The sequence below is a fragment of the Mustela erminea genome, chromosome 10 (genome assembly GCF_009829155.1).
Source record: "Mustela erminea isolate mMusErm1 chromosome 10, mMusErm1.Pri, whole genome shotgun sequence".
Taxonomy (NCBI): Eukaryota; Metazoa; Chordata; class Mammalia; order Carnivora; family Mustelidae; genus Mustela; species Mustela erminea.
This window is the reverse complement of record NC_045623.1, coordinates 102,793,747-102,821,060: the sequence shown is the minus strand read 5'-3', so window position 1 is coordinate 102,821,060 and position 27,314 is coordinate 102,793,747. Positions and strand designations below refer to the sequence as shown.

At 45.7% G+C, this 27,314-nt stretch overlaps 1 protein-coding gene and 1 long non-coding RNA gene across 5 annotated transcripts in view; one reads left to right on the top strand and one right to left on the bottom strand.

Moving 5' to 3' along the window:
• Nucleotides 1-27,314, top strand: part of UBE4B (ubiquitination factor E4B) — a 121,963-nt gene that overhangs the window by 25,862 nt on the left and 68,787 nt on the right. For all 3 annotated transcript variants that reach the window (XM_032360940.1, XM_032360941.1, XM_032360942.1), the window contains exon 2: nucleotides 12,726-12,912. In XM_032360940.1, the coding sequence (XP_032216831.1) occupies nucleotides 12,726-12,912 (187 nt within the window). The remainder of the gene's footprint in view (nucleotides 1-12,725; nucleotides 12,913-27,314) is intronic.
• LOC116600715 overlaps nucleotides 1-27,314 on the bottom strand; it is a 46,065-nt gene that overhangs the window by 1,492 nt on the left and 17,259 nt on the right. Inside the window, exons 3-4 of one of the 2 annotated variants that reach the window (XR_004289771.1) lie at nucleotides 12,932-13,035; nucleotides 526-684 (exon numbers count right to left, since the gene is read on the bottom strand). This is a non-coding gene — a long non-coding RNA (uncharacterized LOC116600715). The remainder of the gene's footprint in view (nucleotides 1-525; nucleotides 685-12,931; nucleotides 13,036-27,314) is intronic. The other variant, XR_004289772.1, reaches the window with a different exon arrangement.

Below are 27,314 nucleotides of genomic sequence, written 5' to 3'. Positions count from 1 at the left end.
CTTAAAAATAAAATCTTTAAAAAAGAAAATCCTCCTTTTAAGAGCAGGAGATCGTGAAGTAAATAAAAAACACGTTGGGGGTGCCCGGGCGGTTCTGTTGGTTGAGCATCTGCCTTTGACTTGGGTCATGATCTTGGGGTCCTGGGATCCATTCCCTGCATCGGGTTCCCTGCTCAGGGTGGAGTCTGCTTCTCCCTCTCCCTCAGCCTGTCACTCCCTGTTTGTGCTCACTCGCTCTCTCTCAAATAAATAAATAAAATCTTAAAAAAAAGAAAACACATTGTTTTCTTTTAAAGATACAGCATTATTGAGCTCCCCTTGTGTGCACATGTGTATGTATGCATGTGCGTGTGCATGCGTATGTACGTGTGTATGCACGTGTGTATGTATGCACTGTGTGTGTGCACGTGTGTGTGTATGTATCTGTAACATCCCCATGAAGTGATAACAGATACCCCAGCCTGAGCTGGGGTCTGAGTTGCCCTCCTTTGTGACTTTTCCACTCTTGTTGGGTCTCGTGCAGACCTTACCGTGCTGTATCCCAGTTGATGGGTTTTGTCCATGTCTTTTCCCGCGTGGATCTGGAAATACTTGAGGGTGGGGCTTACTCCTCGGGCGTGGTCCACTCTTGAGCCCCTGCTACAGTGACTTCAGAGCGCCTAATCAGCCAATAAGGGACTGCATCTGGGGGGAGCAAGATTATGTTCACAAAGTGTCATTTTTGTTTGTTTTATTTGCTGGTAATCTGTAGACTTTGGACCAGAAAATAGAAATGTTCTTTATTTCAGTGTGGGCGCTCATCAAAGAGAGAGCTTGCAAATAGTGCAGTGTTCATAGAGTTGGATACAGTATCTGAAATAGTAACGTTAACGTATACGCTCATTAACTCATAACTGATAATGAACAAGTACTGGGTCTTCAGCAGAATGAGGCCGCCTCTATGTGCAGGTCCCTGCAACTTCAGAAGGGATTTTCTGCTGTAAAGCTCAGTGGGGTGTGGATCATATGGGGCACTCCAGAGGTAGACTGTCCTGGCTCTTCTTTTTTTTTTTTTTTAAAGATTTTATTTGTTTATTTGACAGAGATCATAAGTAGACGGAGAAGCAGGCTCCCTGCTGAACAGAGAGCCCGATGCGGGGCTCGATTCCAGGACCCTGAGATCATGATCTGAGCCAAAGGCAGAGGCTTAACCCACTTTGCCACCCCGGCCAACCCCCCCCCCCCCCCCGCCCCCGACTGTCCCGGCTCTTAGCTCCTTTTTCATTTTCTAGCTATGTCACCTTGAGCAAGTCACCTTATCTCTTTGAGCTTAGTTTCCTCCTCTGTAAAATGGAAAGATAAATAAATGGACTGATCTCTTTGGGTTATTAACTAGGTTTATAAACTGTGAAGCCCTTAGAATAGCATCTGGTGCATGGTTTAAGGGCTGAGTAAGTGTTAGTCATATTATTAAAAATTATTTTTTTGTCTTTGAGTTTCCAGCACCCTTCTGGAAGTCGTTGTCAGTGACTAACCTTGAAAACTTTATTATCTAAGTGCTCAGTTAGCTTCCTGTCGGCAGGAGAGCTGATGGGATTGTATTGAGAAGTAAGAAGAGAGTTACTTTTGTTCATTTGACATCTTTGAAGGAGAATTTAAGTCACTTCTTGCCATAGTGTTAAGATTGAAGCAAAAAGAATTTTTGCAGGGGTGCCTGGCTGGTTCAGTCTTGTAGAACATGGGACCCTTAATCTCAGGGTCCTGAATTCAAGATCCACATGGGGTATGGAGCCTATTTAAAAAGAAAGGATTTTTCTGTAGTTTTGGCCTAATGTATATAGGGTGACAGCAGATTGAACTTGATACATTTTTTCAAATGGAGGGAGGGATTTAGATGGCAAGAGTCTTGGAGCTTTTGAGTGAAGATTAATTTAAAATAGTGAATTTTTAAAAGGCAGCTGGTGAATTTTGGGTCACAGAGGTGTGATGTTCACTTTTTTTTTTTTTAAGATTTTTAATTTTTATTTATTTATTTGACAGAGAGACAGTGAGAGAGGGAACATAAGCAGGGGAAGTGGGAGAGGGAGAAGCAGGCTCCCTGCTGAGGAGTTTGATCCTGATGCTGGGCTCGATCCCAGAAACCTGGGATTATGACCTGAGCCGAAGGCAGATACTTAATGACTGAGCCACCCAGGCGCCCCTGATGTTGAGATGTGAAGATTTTTTTTTTTTTAATTTTATTTATTTATCAGAGAGAGAGACGGGGAGAGCGAGCACAGGCAGACAGAGAGGCAGGCAGAGACAGAGGGAGAAGCAGGCTCCCTGTCGAGCAAGGAGCCCGATGTGGGACTCGATCCCAGGACGCTGGGATCATGACCTGAGCCGAAGGCAGCTGCTTAACCAACGGAGCCACCCAGGCGTCCCGAGATGTGAATGCATTTACTTTGAGATACAAAATCAGCAATAATCAAAATAAGTGGTATCTCCAGGACACCATTCTAAGGAGTAAATATTCAAACGTGTTTATGTTGGAATTTAATTTTTTAAGAGTATTAAAAGATGCTTCTGTGGAATGACTGTTTACTAAATTTAAAGCAATGATTTTGGATTTACCGCCCTCCCCCAAAAGAAGACCCCGCTAAAAATGAGAGGAAGAGTCGGGCCTATCCTGTCAGAGCCTCTGCCCCACGTCACTGCAGAGGCCCTTGCTGGTTTGAACAGTAGCTGTTTTGAATCTATTTTTAGTTGATCAGGAACGTGAGAGTAGGAAATGCATCAGAATCGAACAGTTCTGGGGAAAGCCCTATTTTAATGCCACTTGTGAAATGGGAACTCACATGGTCAAGACCAGAAAAACTCTAGAAATGAGATTTCATGATCTGTATGTTTGGGTTTGAATTGTGGCCTAGGATGTAAGTTGCAGAATTGGAAGCTCCTTTTATATGCTTTTGCTGTTTTCTCTTTGTGACATCTGGGAAAACTGAATTATTGTTTAAGAGAGGTTATACCAATGTTACATGCTTAGTTTGTTAAAAAGTAGACTAAGCAAAGAGAAAAAAGTTCAATAATATTTTGATGTGCCAAGCTCTTTTTAGTTTGTGTCTCACATGTTGTGATGTTCTGTTTGTAATAAAAGTGAGGTCACATTTCTTAATAGTCAAATTAATGAGGTGATCCCTCATACCTTCAGATGCTCACAGCCATCTTCCAGCAGTCGCCTGTCTAGATATTCCCTGGGTCTTCCCGCTGCTAAACCAGTTCATGGCCAGTCCTGTCTTAGAAAGTGGTCCGTCTCCCGAAGGGCACGGTCCTCCGTGGAGTACGGTGCAGGCAGCCCAGAGCGCTGGCCCTTCTGTGGCTCCTTCTCCTCTTCCCAGTAGGTCTTTAAGATGGGGGTGGGTGAGGACAGGTTTTATCAGTCATCTCCGACCAGTTCGTGTCATGCACGGACCTGCCTATGTCCCTCACTGCCCTCCTCTGTCTCTGTTAATAGTCCACACTGTATTTCACAAAGTCCTGATTCTTCACTCTCCTTTTTTTCTCTCTCTCTCTCTTCCTTTCTGACCTGTGTTTTGCAGAGTGCTGGGGATTGGGGAATGCCAGCGCAGTGGAAATCTTTCTTGGAAAACTCCCTTCCTTCAAGCCCGTATATTGCCATGAGCCAGGACATTTATTCTCTGTTCACCCAGAAGAACCATTTAAATATAACATCTCAGGCTGAACTTGACACCAGATTGAAAAGTGGCTTTATATATATATATATATATTTTTTTTTTTTTTCAAAAACACCTTGTGTGCTTTTTCAAAGTAATGATAATATTAATTCCTGAACAGTAAATTTTATGTGCAAAGACATTTTCTAGCACTTTTCATTTATTCTTTCATTAATTCACAGCTGCTCAGAGAGCGTCTCCTGTGTACCCAGTACTCTTCTAGGCACCGGTAAGGTATCAGAGAGGAAACAGAGAAGTCCTTGCTTCGAGAAGCCTAGAGTCGGGGAACAGTGAATGAGCAGTGCATAAAGAACATGACATGTGTAGGAGGTCAGATACAAGCCGTAGAGATAAGTAAAGTAGGGCGCAGGGCTTGGATGCTGGTTTTCCCACTACTCTGTGGAGGCTACAGTTTTTACCCCCATTGTACAGACGTGGACACTGAAGCCCAGAGAGGGTTAAGTGACTTATCTTGATTCTGCCTAAATAGTAAGTGGTAAAAGTTGAACTTGAATTTGAAATCAAGCATGGGCTCCTAAGTTAGCGGCCTTTAAGGTACTGAAACTCAGCTTCAGGCAGATGTGTCCAAATGCTGGTTTCTATAAAACTTTTAGTCTCCCTTCATCAGGCCTTCCGTTGTATTTTAAAGATTTTATTTATTTTGGAGAGAGAGAGCAGGAGGAGGAGCAGAGGGGGAGGGAAGGGAAAAGAATTCCAAGCAGACTGTGCACTGAGCGGGGCGCCTCGCGTGGGATTCAGTCCCATGACCCCGGGATCGTGACCCGAGTCCAAACCAAGAGTCAGACACTTGAACCAGCCGATCCACCCAGAAGCCCCTAGATAAACACATTTTAAAAATTAAAGTACTGGGTGCCTAGGTGGCTCAGTTGGTTGGGCGACTGCCTTCAGCTCAGGTCATGATGCTGGAGTCCTTGATCGAGTCCCGCATCGGGCTCCGTGCTTGGTGGGGAGTCTGCTTCTCCCTCTGATCCTTCTTCTCATGCTCACTCTTTCTCAAATAAAATCTTAAAAAAAAAAAAGTTAAAAAAATTAAAGTACTACTTTGAGTATCAGATAGGTAAGATATTTTAATTATTATTTATTCTTTTATGCTAAATGAAAAAAAAATATAGAATCCACACAAAAAAAGTAGCACTTGTAGGCCTTGAAGGACAAGTACGATTAATTATTTAAAAAACTGAACCACGTTTGGGACACCTGGGTGGCTCATCCATTTAAGCATCTGCCTTTGGCTCAGGGCATGATCCTGGGGTCCTGGGATCGAGTCCCCCTGCTTCTCCCTCTGCGTGCCCTTCCCCTTGCTTGTACTCTCTCTCTCTCTCTGACAAATAAATAAATAAAATCTTTAAAAACAATTGTATCATGTTTGAGGGGCACTAGGGTGGCTCAGTCAGTTAAGCGTCTACCTTTGGCTCAGGTCATGGTCTCCGGGTCCTGGGATTGAGCCCCACATTGGGCTCCCTGCTCAGAGGGGAGCCTGTTTCTCCCTCTGCCCCGCCTCCCTCTCTCTCTTGCTTGCTCTGTCTCTTCTCTAGTAAATAAATAAAATCTTTCTAAACATTATTTATTTGTTTATTTTTGAAGATGTTATTTATTTATTTGTGAGAGAGGGAGAACACAGAGGGAGAAGCAGACTCCCTGCTGAGCAGGGAGCCCAACATGGGCTTCAATCTCAGGACCCCACGATCATTCCCTGAGCCAAAGGTAGACTTCTCACCGACTGAGTTGCCCAGGCGCCCCAATAAATAATGTCTTTAAAAAAATGAAATTACGTCACGTTCAAAACATAGAGAAGACTCCATTCGACATTGAGGTTGTGAGGAACCAGGTACATACCTGGCAGCCACTGCCCACACGGCAGGCTTGCGGCCAGGGCATTTCCCACCGCGCGCACCTGCGAAACTGGCGTCAGTTACAGAACAAGACCGCGGTGGCAGCCTGGGCGCCTGCCCACACCTCTTCTCTCTGTCCGTGAACCTGATACAGATGGAATCACGCGGTCTGTGCTGGTTTACATCTGGCTGCTTCTGCTCCATACTGTCGCGAGCGGCACCCGGACTGCCGTGTGGACCCGAGCTCCCTCACCGGCTCGCCCCCCGGGTTCCAGAGTGGGACACACCGCCCTGACTTTGTCCTCACCTGGGGTTGTCAGGGCGCTTCTACAAACACACGCCACCCCGTCTAATCGTAACAGCTGCCTGGGCAAGCTCTGTAGGGGGAGTTTATTATCCCCGCTTCCCCTCTGGGAAGGAGTTAAGTATGTTACCCAAGATGACAGCAAGCACGGCCAGTCTGTGGGTCTGTGGGACACCAGCACGCACTCGTCCTGCCGGATTGCCGGTTCCCGTCCCTCCGCCGTAGCCACCTTTCCTGTCGCGTCGTGCATGTGACACCACTGGGGTCTGCATCCACCTGTGTTCAGACACTTGCCTCTTTCCTGCTCTCCTCGGCAGGGTGCATTCACTCCCCATCCCTACCCACTTTTGCTCTTCTGTTTTTTTTTTTTTTTTTTTCCTCTTACGGTAGAAAGTCTCCAAAATCGGTGCTTGCAGTCTCCCGGGCTTGTTTGGAGCTGCTTTTATTTGTGAGAGAGGGAGAGCACAGAGGGAGAAGCTTTCCACGCCTGCATTCCTCCAAACAGGCCTTGACAAGGCCTCCAGCTCCCACCTCTTTGCCAGTTCCGACGGTACCTGTCCATCTTCGTGTGGCTCGCCTGTCCACGGCATGACGTTACTCGCCATGGCAAGTCTCTGACTGGTTTCTAGGAAGGCAGGGTCAGTCCTCCTGGTGAACCTGGAGGCCTCCCGACACCATTCTCAGTCTCCTCTTTGGTGTCACCTCCCCTCCCCTCCCCCACGCCAGTTGTTGGTGTGTTGGCGGGCTCCGTCCTCGGACTCCTGAATCACTGTCTGCACGCGCTGCCTCAGTGACCTCATCCCTGCTCACGGCTCTCCGTGCTGTCTGGAAGCCAGCAGCTCTGCAAGGGGCGTCCTAACCTGCCCTCTGTCCAGCACATCGGATCCTGTTTTCATTTTAATTGCTGTTTATTAATCACTATTTATTTCTTTATTTTTAAAAGATTGTATTTATTTGAGAGAGAGAGTGCACAAGCAGGGGAGAGGCAGAGGGAGCAGGAGAACCGGGGACTTGATCCCAGGACCCTGTGATCATGACCTGAGCTGAAGGCAGACGCCTCACCGTCCGGGAGCCACCCAGCCGCCCCCTAATTACTATCTTATACTCAATTAAAAGTCATAGAATTCACATGAAGATAACGTCATCTGCGTGGTTAATAATCATGTGTCTAAAATAACTTTATCTCCTCCCTCCCTCCATGTTTCCTACCATCGTCTTTGTCTCCGTAAACCAATTTGGTGAGTTGCTCAGGCCCAAGACATCAGTGTCAGCCTTATTACCTCCTTTGGTTCTGTCCCGCTTCCACCCGGTCCCTCCGCAAATCCCGTGAGCTTGTGCTCTGCCTTCAAAGCGTATCGCAGCTGATCACCCACCACGGTCCTCACGGCCACCCACCCAAGTTCAGGGTGTCGGTGTCCTCCTAAGTGCCCTCACTGCCTATTCCCTTTCTCCCTTAGCAGCCACAATAATACTTTAAAATGTAATTATGTCACTCTTTTATTCTCCATAGCAGCCAAAATAATAATTCAGAAATGTATGTTGAATTATGTCACTTTTCTGGTCAAAACCCCCTGGCGGCTTCCCAGTGTTTTCGCCACGGCCTACGAGGCCCCATCATGCCCCTGATCTCATCATCTGCTCTTTATTTCTTACTCATCTTGTTCCAGCCACACAAGGCTTGCTGACCTTGAACATGAGCCACCCCCCCATACTTCCCAGGTACCCACCTGGTTGCCTTCCTCTATTCCTTCGTGTTTGCTGATGCCCCCATTAGTAGAGACGCCTTTCCGTCCACCGTACGTAAAAATCGCAGCACCCTCGCCTCTCCTTACGTGCCCTGCTCTCCCTCCCTCCCTACTTTATTTCTCTCTGGTGGTGTTCATAACCCACTGGCATTCTTTTCGTCCGTTTGGCTCTTGTCCTTTTGGCCTCTGCTAAAATCGGAGCGCCACGAGAGCAGAAACTCTTAGTTTACTCTCCCGTACTTGATGAGTGTTTTATTTGTTGAATGAGTGGCTGTCTGAAGAGGAGTCAATGTCAGACGTCGGAAACTCTGTCTGAGCTTTGACTGTTCAGTTCAACATTCTTCTGTGTGGCTTGAATACTTCGTGTGTCTTGATTCGATGTATTCCTTTTTCCCATTGTTCAGTACGTACAGACCTGTTACGTGCCTGGCACTACGCTCAGTGCTGGAGATACACCCATGAAAACAACACAGACGTGCTTTTCTCATGGCGCTTCCATTCTAATAGGGAAACAGATAGTAAGCAAGACAGTAAGAAATAGATAATGTAATGAAGGGGCCCCTCGATGACTCGGTTGTTAAGCATCCAGCTCGGTTTCAGTTCAGGTCATGATCTCGGGGTCGTGGGATCAAGCCCCACATGGGGCTTCACACTCAGTATGGAGTCTGCTTGTCCCTCTGCCTCTGCCCCCCACCGCAGGTGCATGGGCATGCACGCCCTCCCTCTCAACTAAATAAATCTTAGAAAACCCAAAAGAAATAGATAATGTAATTATAGACCTTGCAGAGTGCTTGGAGCATGTGATCAGAAGGCTACAGCGTCAGTGCGTGTGGAGGGAAGGATTGTGCTAGGTAAGTGATCAGGGAAGTCCTCTAGGAGGAGGTGATACTTAAGCTGAGAATGGCAGGAAGAGAAAGAATTAGAAGATTGTGTCTAGGCTTAAGGAATTGCAAGTGGCTGAAGGCTAACGATGGGGCCGGTGTGGCTGGCGCCTTGTGTGGTTTACCGTGAGCCTGGAGAGACCTCCAGGGGCTCCACGGGACACGGGGACGATTTGGTTTTTATTCCAAGTGCAGTGGGAAGCCGTTGAATGGTTTGAGCGGGGGAGGGTGGTATGTGTTTTTAAAGAATTACTGTGATGGCTGCGTGGAGAAGAGATTGTAGGGAAAAGTTGGATGACATGCTTTCTTATCACTTAGGATTTTATTCTATACTTAGATTTTGAAAATCGCCCCAGCCCTTGGCAACTGCTATTTTACTTTCTGTCTCTGAATTTGACTACTCTGGGTACCGTGTCAGTGGAATCATACCGTGTTTGCCTTTTCGGCACTAGCCGATCCCACGTAGCCTCATGTCCTCCAGGTGCATCCGTGTTGCCGCACGTGTCAGAACATCCGTTTTAAGGCTGAGCACTGTTCCGTTGTGCCTGTGTGCCTCGTTTTGTTGAGCTGCGGAGGGACACTGGGGTGCTCTTACTGACAGCGCTGCTGTGATCGTGGGGGACTAGCTCCCTGTTGGAGTCCCTGCTTTCAGTTTCCTTGGGTACTTCCTAGGAGTGGAATTACCGGCTCCTATGGTCATTCTGGTTTTAATTTTTTGAAGACCCACCCAACTGTTTAAAAAGGGGCTGCACCACTTGACATTCCCGCCACCCGTGCACGAGGGCTCCAGTTTCTTCACGTCCTCACGAACACTTGTTATTTTCCGTTTTTTTCCATGGCAGCCGTCTTCACGGGTATGAGGTGTTGTTATCTTCTTCGTGGTTTGGTTTGCATTCATTTCCGAAACCTGAAACTTTGAAAGTCTTTAAAGAAAGGAATATGGAGCCTTTGCTTTGACCAGGCCAGAGCGGACACGGATTCCTTGGGCCCTTTGGCAGAGGGCCTGGTGAGAAAGGGGGTGGCCTAGGTAGGGTGGTGGCCGAGGAGCTGAGGGGAGAGCGTGGACCCAGGTCGAAGGAGCAGAGCTTGGTGACAGACTGGGTGTTCGAGGAGACGAAGGGAAGCGAGGAAGCAGTGAACACAAATCCTGGGTCTGTGGCTTGAGTAATTGCATCGGAAATTTCTGGGCCATGTCCCCACCCTCTACCCCAGGTAAGTGTTCGTGAGCGAAACACTTCAGGAATTTCTTTCATCTGTGAACAGAGCAGGTGTGGGACTTGACAGTAGGGAGATAAGGATGAAGACTAGAGGGCCTCCTGATTCTCAGAGATTTGGTCTCAGGACTCCTTGACACTCTTAGGAAACCGTGAAGATCTCAAGGAGCTTTTGTTCAGGCGGGTTCTATCCATTGAATTTGCCATAATAGAAATGAAAAGCGAGAAACCTAAAAAATAATAATAAAAACATTGTATGTTAATGTAAATAATGTATCTCTAATGAAAAGACCACATTTTCCAAAACAAGCATATTATTTTTAAATGATTTTATTTATTTATTTGAGAGAGAGAGAGAGCATGAGAGGGGAGAAGGTCAGAGGGAGAAGCAGACTCCCTGTGGAGCTGGGAGCCTAATGCGGGACTCGGTCTGGGGACTCCAGGATCATGACCTGAGCTGAAGCCAGTCACTTAGCCAACTGAGCCACCCAGGCATCCCCAAACGAACATATTTAGTGAGAAAAGTTGATGTTATCCTCACTTCTGCAAATCTTTTAAATGTCCTATTTACTAGAATTCAGCTGAATTCTCATATTAAATTCTGTATTTAAGTTGTTGCAACATGACATGTCACAAGGTCTCTGGAAAACTCCACTGGACCATTGAGAAGGAGAGCAAAAGAGGCAGATGTCTTAGTGATATTGTAAAAATAGCTTTGGCTTCAGCATGCCCTCTTGTAAGGGTCTCGGAGATCCCCAGAGATCCCCAGAATGTTGGAGTAGTGGTGAGGGCATAGACTGTGCAGCCAGATGGTGTGGGCTCACGTTCCAGCTCTGCCGCTTACTAATTAAGCAAGGATGTAACCTCTGTGCCTCAGTTTGCCCATATGTAAAATGGGCATAAGTGCACACAAAAGCTCATTATAAGGATTAAATGAGTTTGGATTTATAAAGTGTTGAGAACATTGCCAGAAGACAAAGTGCTGCATCAGTGTTTATTTTAATTTTATTATTTCAGTTTATTTTTAATTTTTTATTAATTTTTCTTAAAGATTTTATTTATTTAATTGACAGAGAGAGAGGTCACAAGTAAGCAGAGAGGCAGGCAGAGAAAGTGGGGGAAGCAGACTCCCCGCTGAGCAGAGGGGATGCGGGGCTCAATCCCAGGACCCTGAGACCATGACCTGAGCCGAAGGCAGAGGCTTAACCCACTGAGCCACCCAGGTGCCCTGATTATTCTGATTTGTAATCTCTGCCCCCAGCATGGGGCTTGAACTCCCAACTCTGAGATCGAGTCGCATGCCTAACCAACGGAGCCATCCAGGTGCCCCTCAGGGTTTATTTTTAAGCAGTAAGACCCAATCTTTCCTTCAGGGGATTTAATCTAGTGAAGTAGATAGATGAACAACCAGACAACTTCAGGGTTTTGTGGAAGTTCGTTGATAGGTGTATTTGCAGCTGGGGCATAGGAATGGGCTCCTCAACTTTGGGGTTAAGAATCAGAACGTCTGGGGTGCCTGAGTGGCTCAGCAGGTTAAGCCTCTGCCTTCAGCTCAGGTCATGATCTCAGGGTCCTGGGATCGAGCCCCGCATCGGGCTCTCTGCTCAGCAGGGAACCTGTTTCCCCCTCTCTCTCTGCCTGCCTCTCTGCCTACTTGTGATCTCTGTCTGTCAAATAAATAAATAAATAAATAAAATCTTTAAAAAAAAAAAAAAAGAATCAGGATGTCCTTGGTTGTCTGAACAACAGAAGGAACAGGTTGTCTGCAGTGTCAGGATGACAGATGCTTAGTTCAGATGCGGTTTGTCCCGGTCAGCACTGTCGTGGGTTGACTTTTTCATCTTCCTTATTAGTGATGAAATGAGTGTAGCAGCCTAGTTGGTTTGCTTCTTGGATGGCTGCGTAGAGCTAGAAGCTTATCACAGTGGTTAGATGTCCTCACTGCATGGGACAGCAGGTGGTCAGTGAGTTTATTGTGTGGTTGTAAATTAATGATTATCAAAATGTGAGGGAAGCATTTTCGGAATCCACTGGGATTTTGTGGCAGATATTTTAATCGCTGGATAACTCTGGGGTATTATTATAGGGAAGAAGTAGCGGATTATATTTTTATTGCAATTAAGTAAGAAAAATTGAATTGTTTTGCTCCTGAAAGTGAGGACAAAATTTGTGTCTTAGTCTAATGTTTGTTACTTTTGCTTTAGTAAATTAAATTGGGTATTTATGAGGCGCCTGGGTGGTTCAGTCATCGAAGCGTCTGCCTTCGGATCAGGGCCTGATTCCAGAGTCCTGAGATCGAGCCCCGCATTGGGCTCCCTGCTCCGCCGGAAGCCTGCTTCTTTCTCTCCCGGTTCCCCTGCTTCTGTTCCCTCTGTCACTGTGTCTCTCTCTCAAAAGTAATAATAACAAATAAATTGGGTATTTGTTTAAAAATCTCACCTGTTTACGGGAGCCTGGGTGGCTCAGTCGGTTGAGTATCTGACGCTTGACTTCTGCTCAGGTCATGATCTCAAGGGCCATGAAATCGAGCCCTGCATTGGCCTCTGCATTGGTGTGGCGCTTTTTTAGAATTCTGTCTCCTTCTCCCTTTGCCCTATCCCCCTCCCCCTTCTCTCTCTCTCTCTCCCTCTCTTAAAAAACCAAAACCAAAACCAAAACAAACCCAAAAAACCTCCCCCCAAAACAACTGACCTATTTTGAAATAACTGAGTTACGTAGTTTTATTAAAATAACAAGCTCCGGTGTGTTTAAAAGTGTAGCGTGCTTGTGGCAGATTCACGCTATCACTTAAGAAAGTGTGATAAATGGGGATCATAAGGCAATGAGATGCAGTTTTTAAAAAGCGAGGTGGTAGTCCGTGAAGGTGCTGGTATGCCAAGTTATTACATGTTTTGAATGAGCCCTTTTTTCTCCAGACCTGTTTGGCCGTTAAGCGCCAGTGTGGTTTTCAATGCTTACTTGACAACCTTAACGTTGTTCTTGGGCAGAATCACATTTCTGCGGTTGAGTTACAGAATGTCTTCTCCCCTCTTGTAGATCCGACGGAGGCGCCTCGCACGACTTGCCGGTGGACAGACCTCCCAGCCGACCACCCCGCTCACCTCGCCCCAGAGGGAGAACCCTCTGGGGCCTCCCGTAGCAGCATCAGCCCCAGGCCCCTCCCAGAGCCTTGGTCTCAGTGTCCACAGCATGACCCCAGCTACCTCCCCAATAGGTGCATCAGGTAAGCCTTCCTCTCATACCTGGGCCACGTTTCTAATCGCCGTCATAGCTTTCTAGGAAGCTCGAGATGGTGACATTTTCACAGCAGGGTGAATTGAATTGAGGACAGCAGCTTTTTCATATCCTGTAAGCAACAAAACAAAACAAAACAAAAATTCTGCAAGGAGTAGTTTAAAAGATTAAGATCATCATATCGTGTTTTGTTCATCTCTGTGCATTTTGATGGTCATCTGTTAAAACGAATTGTTTTCCTTTCCATAACTTTGTCATTTGTTTCATACAGGCGGCTCAGGTCTTAGTCTCTGATGGCAAAGCCATTAAGGCTTAATTTGGCTCAGCTGATTTTATGAGTTTGGGTGGTACTTTTCTTTTATGATAAAATCATCTGAAAATGCAAGATTAGAATAATGGCCCAAATAACAAACCTTGAAATATTAATTTCCTTATTTACTTTGTCTTCATTTTGCTTCATTTTACATTTCATTATTTTGGCTCCATTTTACATTGTCTTATAACTCTTTCTCTGAACTTTCAGGGTATAAAAGTTTACATGATGGGATGTTTTAGAGCTATCTCATTGACAGTTAATTAATGTGAAAACTTCTTTCTTTATAATTAACGGGCTCACAGTTGATATCTACGACTGCCTTTGTTGGAAAACAGTAATATTGATGCATACTGTATATTTGAAAATATCTGTCTTTTATCAAGTGAACTTTTCTACTGAACCTAAGAATTATTACCATTATAATGAGTATTATAATTGGGATTCTAATTTTGAAAAAGCAGGTGCATTCAGATCTGCATTCATCACCATGTCATTGAATAATTTAATATGATTGTTCGTTCTTACAGTCACGTAATGCACTCCCTTCGTTGGCTTCCACATAATCCGTCTTTCTGAACCGGGTAACTCGTCAGTTAAAAGCATTTGCCGAGTTTCTGTTGCCATAGCTCTTGTTAGGCTTCACTGTGGAACGTTCTGCCATGTAAATATAAATGCTTATACATCCTTCTGTTGATTGTAAAAGTGAGAGATGCTTAGGCCACATCATCAGTTAGTAATTAAAAAATGCCTTTGCCTGAAGGGTCTTCCTGTCCGCCTCTGAGAAGCTGTGATGGTCTCCTGGTAGGGGATGGGCTCGGGCTTCCGGTCGGGTTTTTACCTTTTCCTTGGAAACAGTGCTTCCGACAGTGTCGTTTGTCTCACCATGGCCAGGTCCCACCTGGAATGCTGGAGATTGTTGGGGGAGGCCTAGTGGGATGGGGAGGGGCCTAGATCGCACTGCATCAGTGGTGGGCAGACCGGAGAGCCGAGCTCGTGTGTGTCTTGCTCACTGCACCGTGCCCCTTTGGGACTACCAGGAATCATCACGGCCTGTGCCCTGTCCTGCTTGTCAGCCACCAAGACTCCCAGGTCCTCATCCCTTACTTCTCGGTCTCTCCTTTCTGTATGGCTTGCTATATACACCTGTCTTCCCCCACCTCCAGCTCTGAAATGCTCACGGTCAGTCCCTGGCAGGTTCCTTCTCTGTGGACAGTCCTTTCCCTTGGGGCTCTCCTGAATTGATACCCCTCCTCTGTTGCTTTCTCATTTCTTCTTCTAGACCAGTCTTCCTCCACTCTAAGCACACCCTGATTTGAAGCTTGTGTCATCAGACTGTATCCCCCGCTCCTGTCCTTGCTGTACCTGTCCCCGGCCCCCACTCGCCCTGCCTGTGTGGTCCACGCTTTCCTCAGCATTGCCTGTGTCGTGATTCCTGGTGACTTCAGTAGCCGTGTGCATGACCTTCCAGGACTCTGCCCTCCCACTCTTTTGCACTGCTTTCCCTTAGTGACATTGTTTTCCATCTGACACCAGCCACTTACGGCCATGATCGTGCTCTAGACCTTCCATCTCCGTGACTTCCTGAGCACCACCTTCAGCTTTTTGGCTCCCCCCTCTATGCCACTTTCTTCACTTCTTCCTCCCCGGGGGTCCCCATTTCCCTCCTTGCCCCGTTTAAATTCCACGGTCGCTCATTGTCCCTCCTCTCTCTTGCCTCCCTCTCGTTTTGTCTTATTTCCTTGGTTAAACCATGCTCCTAGTTGGTTGGTTTGCTCTATAGATTTTATTCATTAATTCATCCATTTATTTATAAGATTTATTTATTTATTTGAGAGAGAGACTGCAGGTGCATACATAGGCAGAGGGAGGGGTGGCGGGAGAGAGAGAGAGAATCCCAAGTAGATTTCCTCGTTGAGTGCGGAGCCCAGTGCAGGGCTCCACCTCACGACCTTGAGACCATGACCTGAGCTGAAATCAAGAATCAGATGCTTAACTGACTGAGGAACCCAAGTGTCTGTAAAGATACTATTTTTAATCAAACTCTGTACCCAATGTGGGGCTCGAACTCACAACCCTGAGATCAAGAGTTCCATGCTCTACTGACTGAGCCAGCCAGGCGCCCCGGCCTGTGCTCCTGGTTTCAGACCCCATTTCCTGGCTTCTTGCTGTCTCGTGCCGTGGAACAAGACTAGAGAAAATTCCAGAACCGCGCTGTTTGTCTCCTTTCAGATTTGTGGTCCCGCTCTCTCGCAGGGAGTGAGAGCGTATTTCCAGTTGACTCTCCCCCTCCCGGGTCTGTTCCAAACCTCCTTCCTTGGTGGGCAGCACCTCGTTCTCCGTGCAGCTCTGGGCCCAGGGCCTGCCTTCCTGTTTCGTGGAGAAGCAGACCCAGGCGAACGGGAATCTCCGTACGGCCCCCATCGTCGCGTCCTCCTGCCTGCCCGTATGTGTGGCCAGTTCTTGTTAAGCTTGAACTGTCCCCTCTTCCTAAATTCTGTCCCCAGATCCCACCTCCTCTGTCCTACTCAGAGCCATGCCCCAGCACTTCCCATCTTCCCTGCTTCGTCAGGTTTTCTACCTCAAGTGGAAAACTTTCATTTTTTTTTCTTTAGCAGTCATTATACATGCTGTTCCTTCTCCCATCATGGGAATACATAAAAAGGAACTCTTCCGATCTCATTTCCCCTGCCAGCTTCCACCCCACTGGCTCTGCATCACGACAGAACTTCCGGAGCGACTTGTCTAGCCTCTGTCTCCTTCGTCTGTCCTTGTCTGGCCTGGCACCCACTGCTGATTCCAGTCCAGCCGAGTGAGGCCTCCTGCGGGCTGCTCTGAGTCAGCGTCTCAGCCTCAGTGGATGGGGCTTTGGCCCTCTTCTTGAAACACTTTCTTCCCTTGGCTTCCAGAGCTCTGCATTCTCATGGCTTTCATCCTGTCTCTGTTTCTTCTTGCTGCTCGTTAAGGTTCTGTTTCATTTCTCTGACGTGTAAGTGTCAGGGGTCTAGGGCTCAGTATTTCACGCTGTTGCCCCCTCCATCTGTGTTAATTCCATTACTGATTTTATCTCGTTTCCCAGCTTTAATTACTGTCTCTATGCTGCTGGTTCCAAGGTTGATTTCTCCAGCCCAGAACTGTTCCCTGAGCCTCAGACTCCTACATCGTCTGAGAAGCATCTCACAGTTACCACGTCTGAAATTGAGCGTCTGGTATTTTCTCTCATCTGATCCCCTAGAATCCCATCTCAATAAATGGCACCTCATTTCTTTCTAGTTGCTTAAGCCTACAACAGTACCTCTTCTTTTGATCTCATCTTCTAGATCAGAGGTCAGTAAATGTTCTGTAAAGGGCCGGGTAGTAAATATTTCTGGTTTTGCAGGCCGTATAGTCTCTGTCAACAACTATTCGTTTCAGCCCCTGTAGCACAAAAGCAGCCGTAGACAATATATAATGACCATGGCTGTGTTTCAATAAAACTTTATTTGCAAAAACAGATAGAGGGCCAAATGCGGGGCCCAGGGCACCAACACAGCTCACCTGGATTATTGAAATGGCCTCCTGACTGCTGTCTCTGTGTCTACCCTCGCTTCACTTCAGTCTCTTAGGGCAGCACCAGACTGGGTCCCCCTGAAGTGCAAGTACAACGTTGTGTTCCAGCAGGGTTGTTTGTCACAGCGAGTTCATGATGTTGCTGGAAGACTTAGCTCCAGATGGGTAGTTCCGGGCAGCGCACCTCTGTGCTGTGAAGTCCTCGTGTTTCTCACATAATCACCATTATTCATAATCACAGTGAGGTAGTTATGCTTAGCTGTGTGCTTGGCGGGTTGGATAAACAAATTTTTACGAATTTATTAAAGAAACAGTTTAAATGAAACCAAAAACAAGCACCTCATAAGGTAGGCCACATCTATCTTTTGTGGGCTCCCTCAGTTGGCTGCCTGCCTCATCAAGGATGAAAGTCACGGTCCTCACACTGACCGGGCTCTGTGTGACATGGCCATGTTTTGTCTCTGACCTCCTTTCCCATTGCGAGCCTCCTCCTTGTTGCCTTGGCTCCAGCCATACTGGCTTCCTTGCTCTTTCTGGAACATTCCAGCCATGAGACCTGTTGGAACCTGCCTTTTTGCTATCTCTGCCTGGAAGGCCCAGACCCTAAAAATCCACATGGCTTTTTCATTCAACTCTTCAGATGTTTATGCAAGGGGCACCTTCTTTGGCCACGGTCTGTGAAGGTGCCACCTCTGTCTGACGTGGATGCTACTACTTTGAGCTCTGTCCCCAGCAGATACAGGACCTACATGACTTGTAGATCCCTTCTTCTCCACTTACCCTTAAGATGTGTAAGCCACAGAGCAGGGACTTGGATCCATTTTACCGACTGCTCTATCCCCGTACCTTTAACAGTGCCGGGCATGTTAAATCTGTGCATCTAGTGAATTAGTAAGTGACTCACAGGAGAAAATGCCAAAACAACATAAGCATACATAACTTAAAAGAAAATCTCAAGAATACTTAATAGCTTTCCATTAAAAAAATGCAAAGTGGGGTGCCTGGATGGCTCAGTGGGTTAAGCCTCTGCCTTCGGCTCAGGTCATGATCTCAGGGTCCTGGGATTGAGCCCCACATCGGGCTCTCTGCTCAGTGGGGAGCCTGGTCCCCCTCCCTCGCCTGCCTCTCTGGCTACTTATGATCTCTCTCTCTTTGTCAAATAAATAAATAAAATCTTTTAAGGGCCACCTGCGTGGCTTGGTCATTGAGCATCTGTCTTCAGCTCAGGTCATGATCCTAGGGTCCTGGGATCGAGCCCCATATCGGGCTCCCTGCTCTGCAGGAAGCCTGCTTCTTGCTCTCCCACTCCCTCTGCCTGTGTTCCCTCTCTTGCTGTCTCTCTCTCTCAAATAAACAAATAAAATCTTAAAAAAAAAAAAATGCAAGGAGTTGCCATGAAGATGAAGGCTAGTGCTTGTTTTCTGTGGTCCTTGCTGGTAGATGGAGGGCCAGTGTGTAGATTGATTGTCCACTGAATATGAAGGAGAGACTTCTGTTTCAGAATCAAGAAGTGCTTTCTGCAGGCGCAAATCCTGGGTAGACTGGCACCATGTTGAGGAGTTCTGGCCCAGGAGTGACGTGGCGGCCCCCTCCTTAGTTAAGCTGCTTGCCGCTACAAGTAACTGGAGCAAGGGTTAGGGAGCAGCAGCGTGTTCTTCTAGTTGCTTCTCCCATCGGGCTGTCCCATCTTCTTGCAACAGCCCCTTTCCTAGGGCCACCATAGCAAAGTATTGCAGACCTGGAGGCTTGGAACAAGAATTGTATTCTCTCACAATTCTGGGGGGTCGAAGTCCAAAGTCAAGGTGCAGGCAGGGCTGTGCTTCTTCCGAAGGCTTCAGTGAAAACTCCTTGCCTCGTTCTGTTGGTTGCAGGCTGTCCTTCTTGTTTTTTGGCTTGTGGCCACACCACTCCAATGTCCTCTGTCTTTTTATGGCCTTCCCTCTGTGTGTGTCTGTGCTCAAGTTTCCCTCTTCTTGCTAGGACACCAGTTATTGGACTAGGCACCACTCTAAGCCAGCATGACCCCATTTTAACTTCATGACGTCTGCAAAGACCCTGCTTCCCAGTGGAAATACCATTTATGGACCCCCCCCCCCCCCAATCACCATCCCTTCCTCCCTTTAAAACATAAGGTCAGAACAGGGACCTCATCAGTGCTATTCATTCCTTTATCCCCAGAACCATCCCTAGAACCACGCCCCAGAACCATGCTGGTAGGTAGTAGGTACTAGTTAATGCCACCAGTTAAACGACTGAATGGGTGAAAAAATATTTTGTGTCGGGAATGTCAGATGTAAAATAAAACTCCACTTCTATTGGTTGATTGATTGATTTACTTTTAACTAATCTCTGTACCCAATGTGAGGCTCGAACTTACAACCCCGAAATCAAGGGGAAATGCTCCTTTGACGGAGCCAGCGTGGCACCCCTTGAGTTCTAGAGCACATTTATTATAACATTACTCTTTCACCATAACCAGCTCTAGCTGTCTCTTTGCTTCTCCCGACACTCTGAGCAAGACTTTAAAAATCCCTAAGCCTATTTTTTACTAAAATTTTACCAAGAAGTTTTTATAGAACATTCTGGACATACATGATCGATAACATCCACAAGACGTAGTACCACCTGTGAACCCCTATAGGATCTCTGGCTCTCTACACCTCTTTTCCATACCAACAGGCCATCACTGTTCTGAATTTTGCATTTATTATCCTCAGATATTTCTTAATTTTTTTTTTTTGGTGCACTGTTAATATGACATTGCTTTTGCCTGCCTGAAAACGTTGTAAGTATGAGTAATTTCCTCCAGCTGATTGCCTCTTTTTTAACAGTCGTCATTGATTACGTTGCTTTTACGTGTCAGTTCAGCCTGTGTTTATTTAGGGCCTGTGGCAGGCTGGGCCCAGTGCTAGGTCATGGAAATGCAAAGACGAGCGAGTGAGGCTCAGTTTCTTTCTTGGAAGAGCTTACCATCCAGTACCAAAGAAGGTGTTCTTTCATTTTCTTTTAAGAATCTCTGCTCATTCAATTCCCGGGAGGACAAACGGGTTTTTAGTTCCTTCCCATGCCCTGCCCGGCCCCCAACCTTAGATTGGTTCATGATTGCCCAGCCTTTGGAAATTCTTAATCCCCTTGGCCGATTTTTATTTTACAGTCTTCTTTTGAAATTATACTTCTCTTCCTTCTGTTCCCTTTGATGTCCACACTTCTGACATCGTGCATGTAGCCTTCCTGGATGTCCTGACCTCTTCAAAGATGTGGCCAATCTTGCACAAGAGTTCTTCAGTGAATCCTTTATCAGCTGGTTTTATCTTAACAGAGTTCTTAGATCTAGTGGAGGGAGTTCTTTGGATGCCTTTTTTACCCTCTGGAGCTGGAGTTCCCTTTTTTTTTTTTTTAAAGATTTTTACTTATTTATTTATTTGACAGAGAGAGCAGGAGCACACAAGCAGGGGGAGTGGCAGACAGAGAGGGAGAAGCAGGCTTCCCGCTGAGCAGGGAGCCTGAAGCAGGGCTTGATCCCAAGATCCTGGGATCATGACTTGAGCCGAAGGCAGATGCTTAACTATCTGAGCCACTCAGGCGCCCTCGAGCTGGAGTTCTTAAGACTGTTGTCTTTTTTTTTTTCTTTTTTTAAATTAATGTATAATTGTTTGTTTCAGGGGTACAGGTCTGTGAATCATCAGTCTTACACAATTCACAGCACTCAGCATAGCACATAGTCTCCGCAGCGTCCATCACCAGCCCTCCCCCCCTCCAGCAAACCTCAGTTTGTTCCCTGAGATTAAAAGTCTCTTACGGTTTGTCTCCCTCCCTGGTCTTTTCATGAGCTCTTCTGGCAAACCGGTGAAGCCTTGGGTCGGCACCTCAAAGTATATTTTTAAATGCAGATAATAAAACACAAGATTACAGAGGAAACTAGTTATATAGAAATATACTGATCACAATATTTTTAAAGATTGTGACATAGTAATTTATGTGCTTCTGTGTTAAATGCTTTAAATAAAAGATCTAGCAGCTAATCAAACAGCTACTATAATTTTGACCCCCTGAATTCTGTTTCCATCTGCTGTGACGAGCCTCTGCTCTGGGAGCAGAAGTGAACGGAGGGGCCTGTTTGGATGAGACAGAAGCCAAATGATATGTTTGGCTTCTGGGCTGGTTCCAGGGTTTGGATTAGAAACACAGAGGCCATTTCCTCCGTCTGCCTGCTAGTCTTTAATATACTTAATAATAATTTAACCTAAATTCTTGTGTTTGAAAATGGTCTTTGTCCTGCTTCCATTTATGCATTTGGACACTTGTTTAATGCCTTCTGTGTGCTAGGCACTGGGTTAGGAGCCAGTACTGCCAGCCAAGATGGGGACGTGTCAGAGGGTCCCTCGTCTGGCAGGAGGGGACGTCCTCACGGAGGCTCGCACACCACCCCTGACACTGCCCGCCCTCAGTGGTCTCTGTCTGCCCCAGACTCCCGCCTGTGGTGGTCAACTCTTTGGGAGAATTTTCCCCCAAGGATTTATCTGATTGAAAATTCTGCCTTAAAAACAACACCACCAACACAGGATTATTACTTCTGAAAGTAGGGAACTTCCTTCCATATCCCGTTACAATTATTATTCTAAACCCCCCAGATTGGTTCGAGGTGCTTTATGATCTGTTTTACATTTCGTTTTTTATCAGTTGTTATCAGTGATCTACTGAACCTGTAAATTCATGCAGCCTTCATTTACTACCTGTTTATTTAAACCCTCTCATGTGTCTGATTCTGTGCTAGGTCACATCGCTTCTGGTCTAGTGAGAGAAGAGAGACGATTTTTAAGAACTATAAAATCTGTCAGGTGGTGAGAATTATTGTGGAGAAACTAGAGAGTTACGTTGCCAAGGGAGGAAGGTGTTGCTATTTTCAGTTAGAGAGTTGACAGTAGGCCTCATTAAGAAGATGACATTTCGAAAGAAGCCTGAATAAAGCTGGGGAGCAGACCAAGTGGTTATCTATTGAGCGTTCTTTCCTGACAGAAGGAACAACAAATGCAAAGGTCCTGGGGCAGAAATGGGCTTGGTGGTGATTGATGTAAGGCTTGGGATGGCACAGTCATCTTCAGTTCCTCTCAACTTCCTCCTCCAGTTCTGATACAGAGCATATTATTAAATAACAGTACATTGGTAGAAATTCCAACAAAATCACACTTTTATTAATTGTCTTTGGCAAAGAATGCTGTTAGCAATGATAGAACCTTTCATCCTATCCTTGATTGCCAGTCTGGTATTTAAATCATTTTTTTTCCCCTCCTTCTTCAGAAAGAAGCCCTATTGTTTCTGTTCAGTCTACAGCTTGGGAGAGGGCAGTGAAGAGGGCTTGAGGGTGAGTCAGTAGCAAACTGGAGGCAGAGGCTCAGGCAGAAGTTCAGGGCCAGTGGGCTGCCGTGAGACCCCTGCAGACTGCCTGGCTCAGGAGGCTCCTGGTGGTGGTTGAAATCCTTTTCGCTTTCATTGTAACAGGTGTATCCTTTACTGGCATGGATAGCGCATCTCACTGGAGCGGCTTTTTGGTCACCCAAGGGGGGATATTTTAGATGTAATTTAGCCACTGATGGGGGCAGAATGTTCTCTGCATTGGGCTGGCTTTGTTATTATAATGGGCTGCATTATGTAGCATTATTCCTAGGGTCATGATCCTTACTTTGTGAGTCTGGAAAAGGTGCTGACAGCTTGTCAGTAGCACTGGGAAACATACTGTTTCAGCCTGGGATCGGTCCCTCTCTTCTCCTTCTCTGTCCCCATTTAGGCTAACCTGGTCCTTGAACTTCTGTTGCATCAGACTCCAAACTACCCACTAGCCCTCCGCCCACACGGTGGGACACGAACATTATGGCGCTCCTGCTTTCCCTGCTTACGTCAGGCTTGCAAGTCTAGGGAGGGCACAGAGGTCAATCGTGTGAGAGTGGGTTCCATAAAATGTGCTTCCTGTCTCGGGGAATTTCTGGCCTAGTTGGAGAGATCAGACACGTCACCTGCTCAGAAGTCTTGTCTCCATGTTTGCAACTACAGTGTAGTCCGGGAGCTTTCAGGGTCCTCTGTGATCAAGCCCCCCTTCATTTAACTGCATGTTCTGTTTTTAGAGCATTGCTGCTCCTATTTGCATCATCATCACAATGGAGACACGGAGAAACCTTAGGAATTGCGCTGCACGAGCCATTCTTAGTTTCATGTGCATTTATTTTGTTTTCCTGACTAGATGGAGCTGTCTTCTGCTTTCCCTTCTCTCTGCTGAGCTCATAGTAGGTATGTGTCCAGGAAGTCATTCTCTGGTTTTGGTTTGGGACTAGGCTGGCACTTTTTCTCACCATCTGTCTCCAGTCCCCCAATTGGAGGCTGAGGGAGTGCGTTTAAGAAAAATTAATGTTTTGACATACACCCTTCTAAGACTGAACCATGAAAAAAATAGAAAATCTGAATAGACTGATTACTAGTAAAGAGATTGAATCATTAATCAAAAATCTCCAACAAATAGAAGTCCAGAACCAGACGGCTTCACTGGTGAATTCAAAGCATTAATACTGATCCATCTCAAAGTCTCCCCCAACCACACAAAAAAAGAGGGGCACCTGGGTGGCTCAGTGGGTTAAGCCACTGCCTTCGGCTCCAGTCATGATCCCAGGGTGCTGGGATCGGGTCCTGCATCAGGCTCCTTGCTCCTTGCCTGCTTCTCTCTCTGCCTCTGCCTGCCACTCTGCCTACTTGTGCGTGCTCGCGCTCTCTCTCTCTCTCTCTGACAAATAAAGAAATAAATAAAATCTTTAATTTAAAAAAAAAAAGGAGGAGGGAACATTTCCAAACTCAATTTTATGAAGCCAGCCACTACCCTGGTGCCAAAATCAGAAAAGGACACCACAGGAAAAGAAAATTGTAGACCACACACCTGGGTGGCTCAGTAGGTTAAGCCACTGCTGCCTTCGGCTCAGGTCACGATCCTGGAGTCCCGGGATCGAGTCCCGAATCAGGCTCCCAGCTCCGCAGGGAGGCCGCTTCTCCCTCTGACCTTTTCTTCTCTCGTGCTCTCTCTCTCTCTCCCTCTCAAATAAATAAAATCTTTAATAAAAGAAAAGAAAATTGTAGACCAGTATCCCCAGTGAATATAGGTGCAAAAATCCTTGACGAAATATTAGCTGACCAAAATCAACGGTACATTAAAGGAACATCCGTACTCTGTCATCACGTGGGGGTTTATTTCAGGGAACCAGTGAAGGCTCACTGTCGGCACACCAGTCAGGTGATGGACCACTTAGCAAGACTAAGGGTAAAAATCATGAGCTTTTAGAATAAGTGCTCAATGTCCATGTATGGGAAAAACTCCCAACGGAAGTGGGTATAGAGGAAGTGGACTTCAACATAATAAAAGCTGTGTACAGTAAGTCCACAGCTAATGTTCCACCTGCTGGTGAAAAGCCAAAAGCTGCTTCTCCAAGACTATGAACAAAAGAAGGTCCCCACTGTTGCTGCTTTTATTCAGTATAGTTTTGGAAGTCTGTCCTACAAGAGCAATTAGGCACCAAAAAAAAAAATTCCAAGTTGGAAAGAAAGAAGTAGAACTGTCACTATTTTCAGATTTGAAGATCACTTGATACTGTATGTATAAAGCCCTAATGACTCCACTAAAATACTGTTAGAACTGGTAAATGAATTCAGGAAGGTTGTAGGATATAAAATTAATATACAAAAATTTCTTGATTTTGGGTGCCTCAGTGGCTTAGTGGGTTAAGCCTCTGCTTTTGGCTCAGGTCATGATCTCAGGGTCCTGGGATTGAGCCTCGCATTGGGCTCTTTGCTCAGCAGGGAGCCTGCTCTCCCCCCCCCCCCCCCCCGCCTCCCCGCCTGCCTCTCTGCCTACTTGTGATCTCTTTTTCTATCAAATAAATAAAAACTCAAAAAAAATTCTTGGTTTTTTTTTTTTTTTTTTTTTTTTTTTTATTTTATTTATTTGTTTTTGAGAAAGAGCACACAAGCAGGGGGGAGGGGCAAAAGGAGAGGGAGAAGTACCCCTGCTAAGCGGGGAGCCCAACATGGGGATCATGACCTGAGCTGAAGGCAGATGCTTAACAGAGTGAGCCACCCAGGCGCTCCAACAAAAATCTCTTGTGTTTCTATACAGTTATAACAAACTGTGGGGAAAAAGGAATAAAATAATCCCATTTACAGTTGCATCAAAAAGAAGAAAATACCGAGGAATAAATTTAACCAAGGAGGTGGGAGATACGTACACGGAAAACTACAAGATATTGATGACAGAATTTAAAGAAGACATAAATAAATGGGATGATCTGTGGTCATGGATTAGAAGAATCAATACTGATAAAATGTCCATACTAAGCTAAAGCAATCTAGATTCAATGCCGTCCCTGTGAAAATTTCAATGTCATTTTTCACAGGACAAAGAATCCTAAAATTTGTAGGGAACCACAGAAGGCCAGAACAATCCTGAGGAGGAAGAAAAAAGCTGGAGGCATCGCATTCCCTGGTTTCAAACTCTTATAAAGCCGTAGTTATCAAAGTCATATGGCCTGGCATAAGGACATTCACATAGATCAGTGGAACAGAACAGAGAGCCCAGAAATAGACCTGTCTGTATATGGTCAGTTAATTTACAGTAAAGGAGCCAAGAATGTACAATGGGGAAAGGGCAGTCTCTTCAGTAAACCGTACTGGGAAAACCGGACACCCACATGGGAAAGAATGAGACTGAACTGTCTTACACCATACATGAAAACGCAAAATGGATAAAGACTTGACTGTAAGACAAGAAACCATGAAACTCCAAGCAGAAAACATAGGCGGTAAGTTCGTTGATGTCAGTTCTGGTGATGGTTTTTTGGATTTGACTCCAAAAGCAAGCAACAAAGGCAAAAATGGACACGTGGGACCACATCAAAGTAAAAAGCTTTTGCAGAGCAAAGGAAATCATTAACAAAATGAAAAGACAACCTAGAGAATGAGAGAAAATATTTGTGAATTATGTATCTCATAAGCAGTTAATATTTAAAATATATGAAGAACAAGACCTAATTGTGAGACCTGAAACCATAAAAATCTTTGGGGTTTGGGGCACCTGGGTAGCTCAGTTGTTAAGTGGCTGCCTTCAGCTCAAGTCATGATCCCAGGGTTCTGGAATCGAGCCCTGAATCGGGCTCCCTGCTCAGCAGGAAGCCTGCTTTTCCTCCTCCCCCCACTCCCTCTGCTGTGTTCCTTCTCTCGCTGTGTCTCCCTCTGTCAAATAAATAAATAAAATCTTTTTAAAAAAAATATTTGGGGTACTTCTGTTAACTAAAGAGGAGTCTCCTTTGGTCTCTGACAGTTTGTTAGTCTTTCTGTGGTTTTCATTATCTTGACAGCTTTGAAGAGCTTTGTAGAATTTTCTCTTAATTTGGCTTTGTCTGATGTTTTTCTCATGATTAGACTGGGGTTTGAGGTTTTGAGGGAGGAAAATCACACATGCCAAGGGCCCTCTCATCACTTCCTGTCTGCGTGCCCACTGTCCATACCGCACCCCTGATGGTGGTCACCTTTACCACCTGGTTAAGCTGGTGATTTTGAGGTCTCTCCACCGTGAAGTTAATGACTTTTTTTCCCTTTCCAGACTCAATACTTCAAAATCGAGTTCCTAAATCCAGCCCACCCCACTCAGGCAGTGGGAATTAAGCTTTACCTTTTGGAATGGGGAATGTCTGCATGGAGATGTGTTAGGTGGAATTCTTCTGTAAGGGACATTTGTCTCTTCTAGTTACTTACAGCAGTAAGAACTCATGTGTGTTTATTTTGTATTTTGAGTTTTAATTCAAATTGCTGTATTTCTTTTTGCATTATTATTTTACACAAATTGTTCTAGTGTTGGCCATTGGGAGCTCTTTTGGGTTGACTCCTCTGTCTGACATACTTATCTTTTCATTTTTTTGAATTTTTAAGTTTTTTTAAGTTTTTTTGAGTTTTTTTTTAAGTTTTTTTGAAAACTTATCTTTTCATTTCTTTGGCGCTGTAAGATGCTACAGGCTCTACCTGTTTTTTCTTGCACTAGCCCTCCACTCAACCAGTTCTCTAAGGAGCGGTCAAGGTCTTTTGATTCTTTGCATGATTCTTTGCATGATTCACCCTTTTGATATGAAGGAAGGGCAACTATCTCATAAATAAGAAGATTAGGGGCACCTGGGTGGCTCAGTGGGTTAAAGCCTCTGCTTTCGGCTCAGGTCATGATCCCAGGGTCCTGGGATCGAGCCCCACATCGGGCTCTCTGCTCCGCGGAGAGCCTGCTTCCTCCTCTCTCCCTGCCTGCCTTTCTTGCCTACTTGTGACCTCTGTCTGTCAAATAAATAAATAAAATATTTTAAAAAAATAAATAAGATTAAATCATTTTTCTAATTTCTGTCATTGGTTTTCTTCTCTTAATATTTTAGGTACCACTGTATTTCTTTGCAGGTTTGAAATGTTCTTCTATTTGTGTTAATTCACAAGAACAAAATGTGTTCACTAGGAAGTGAGCT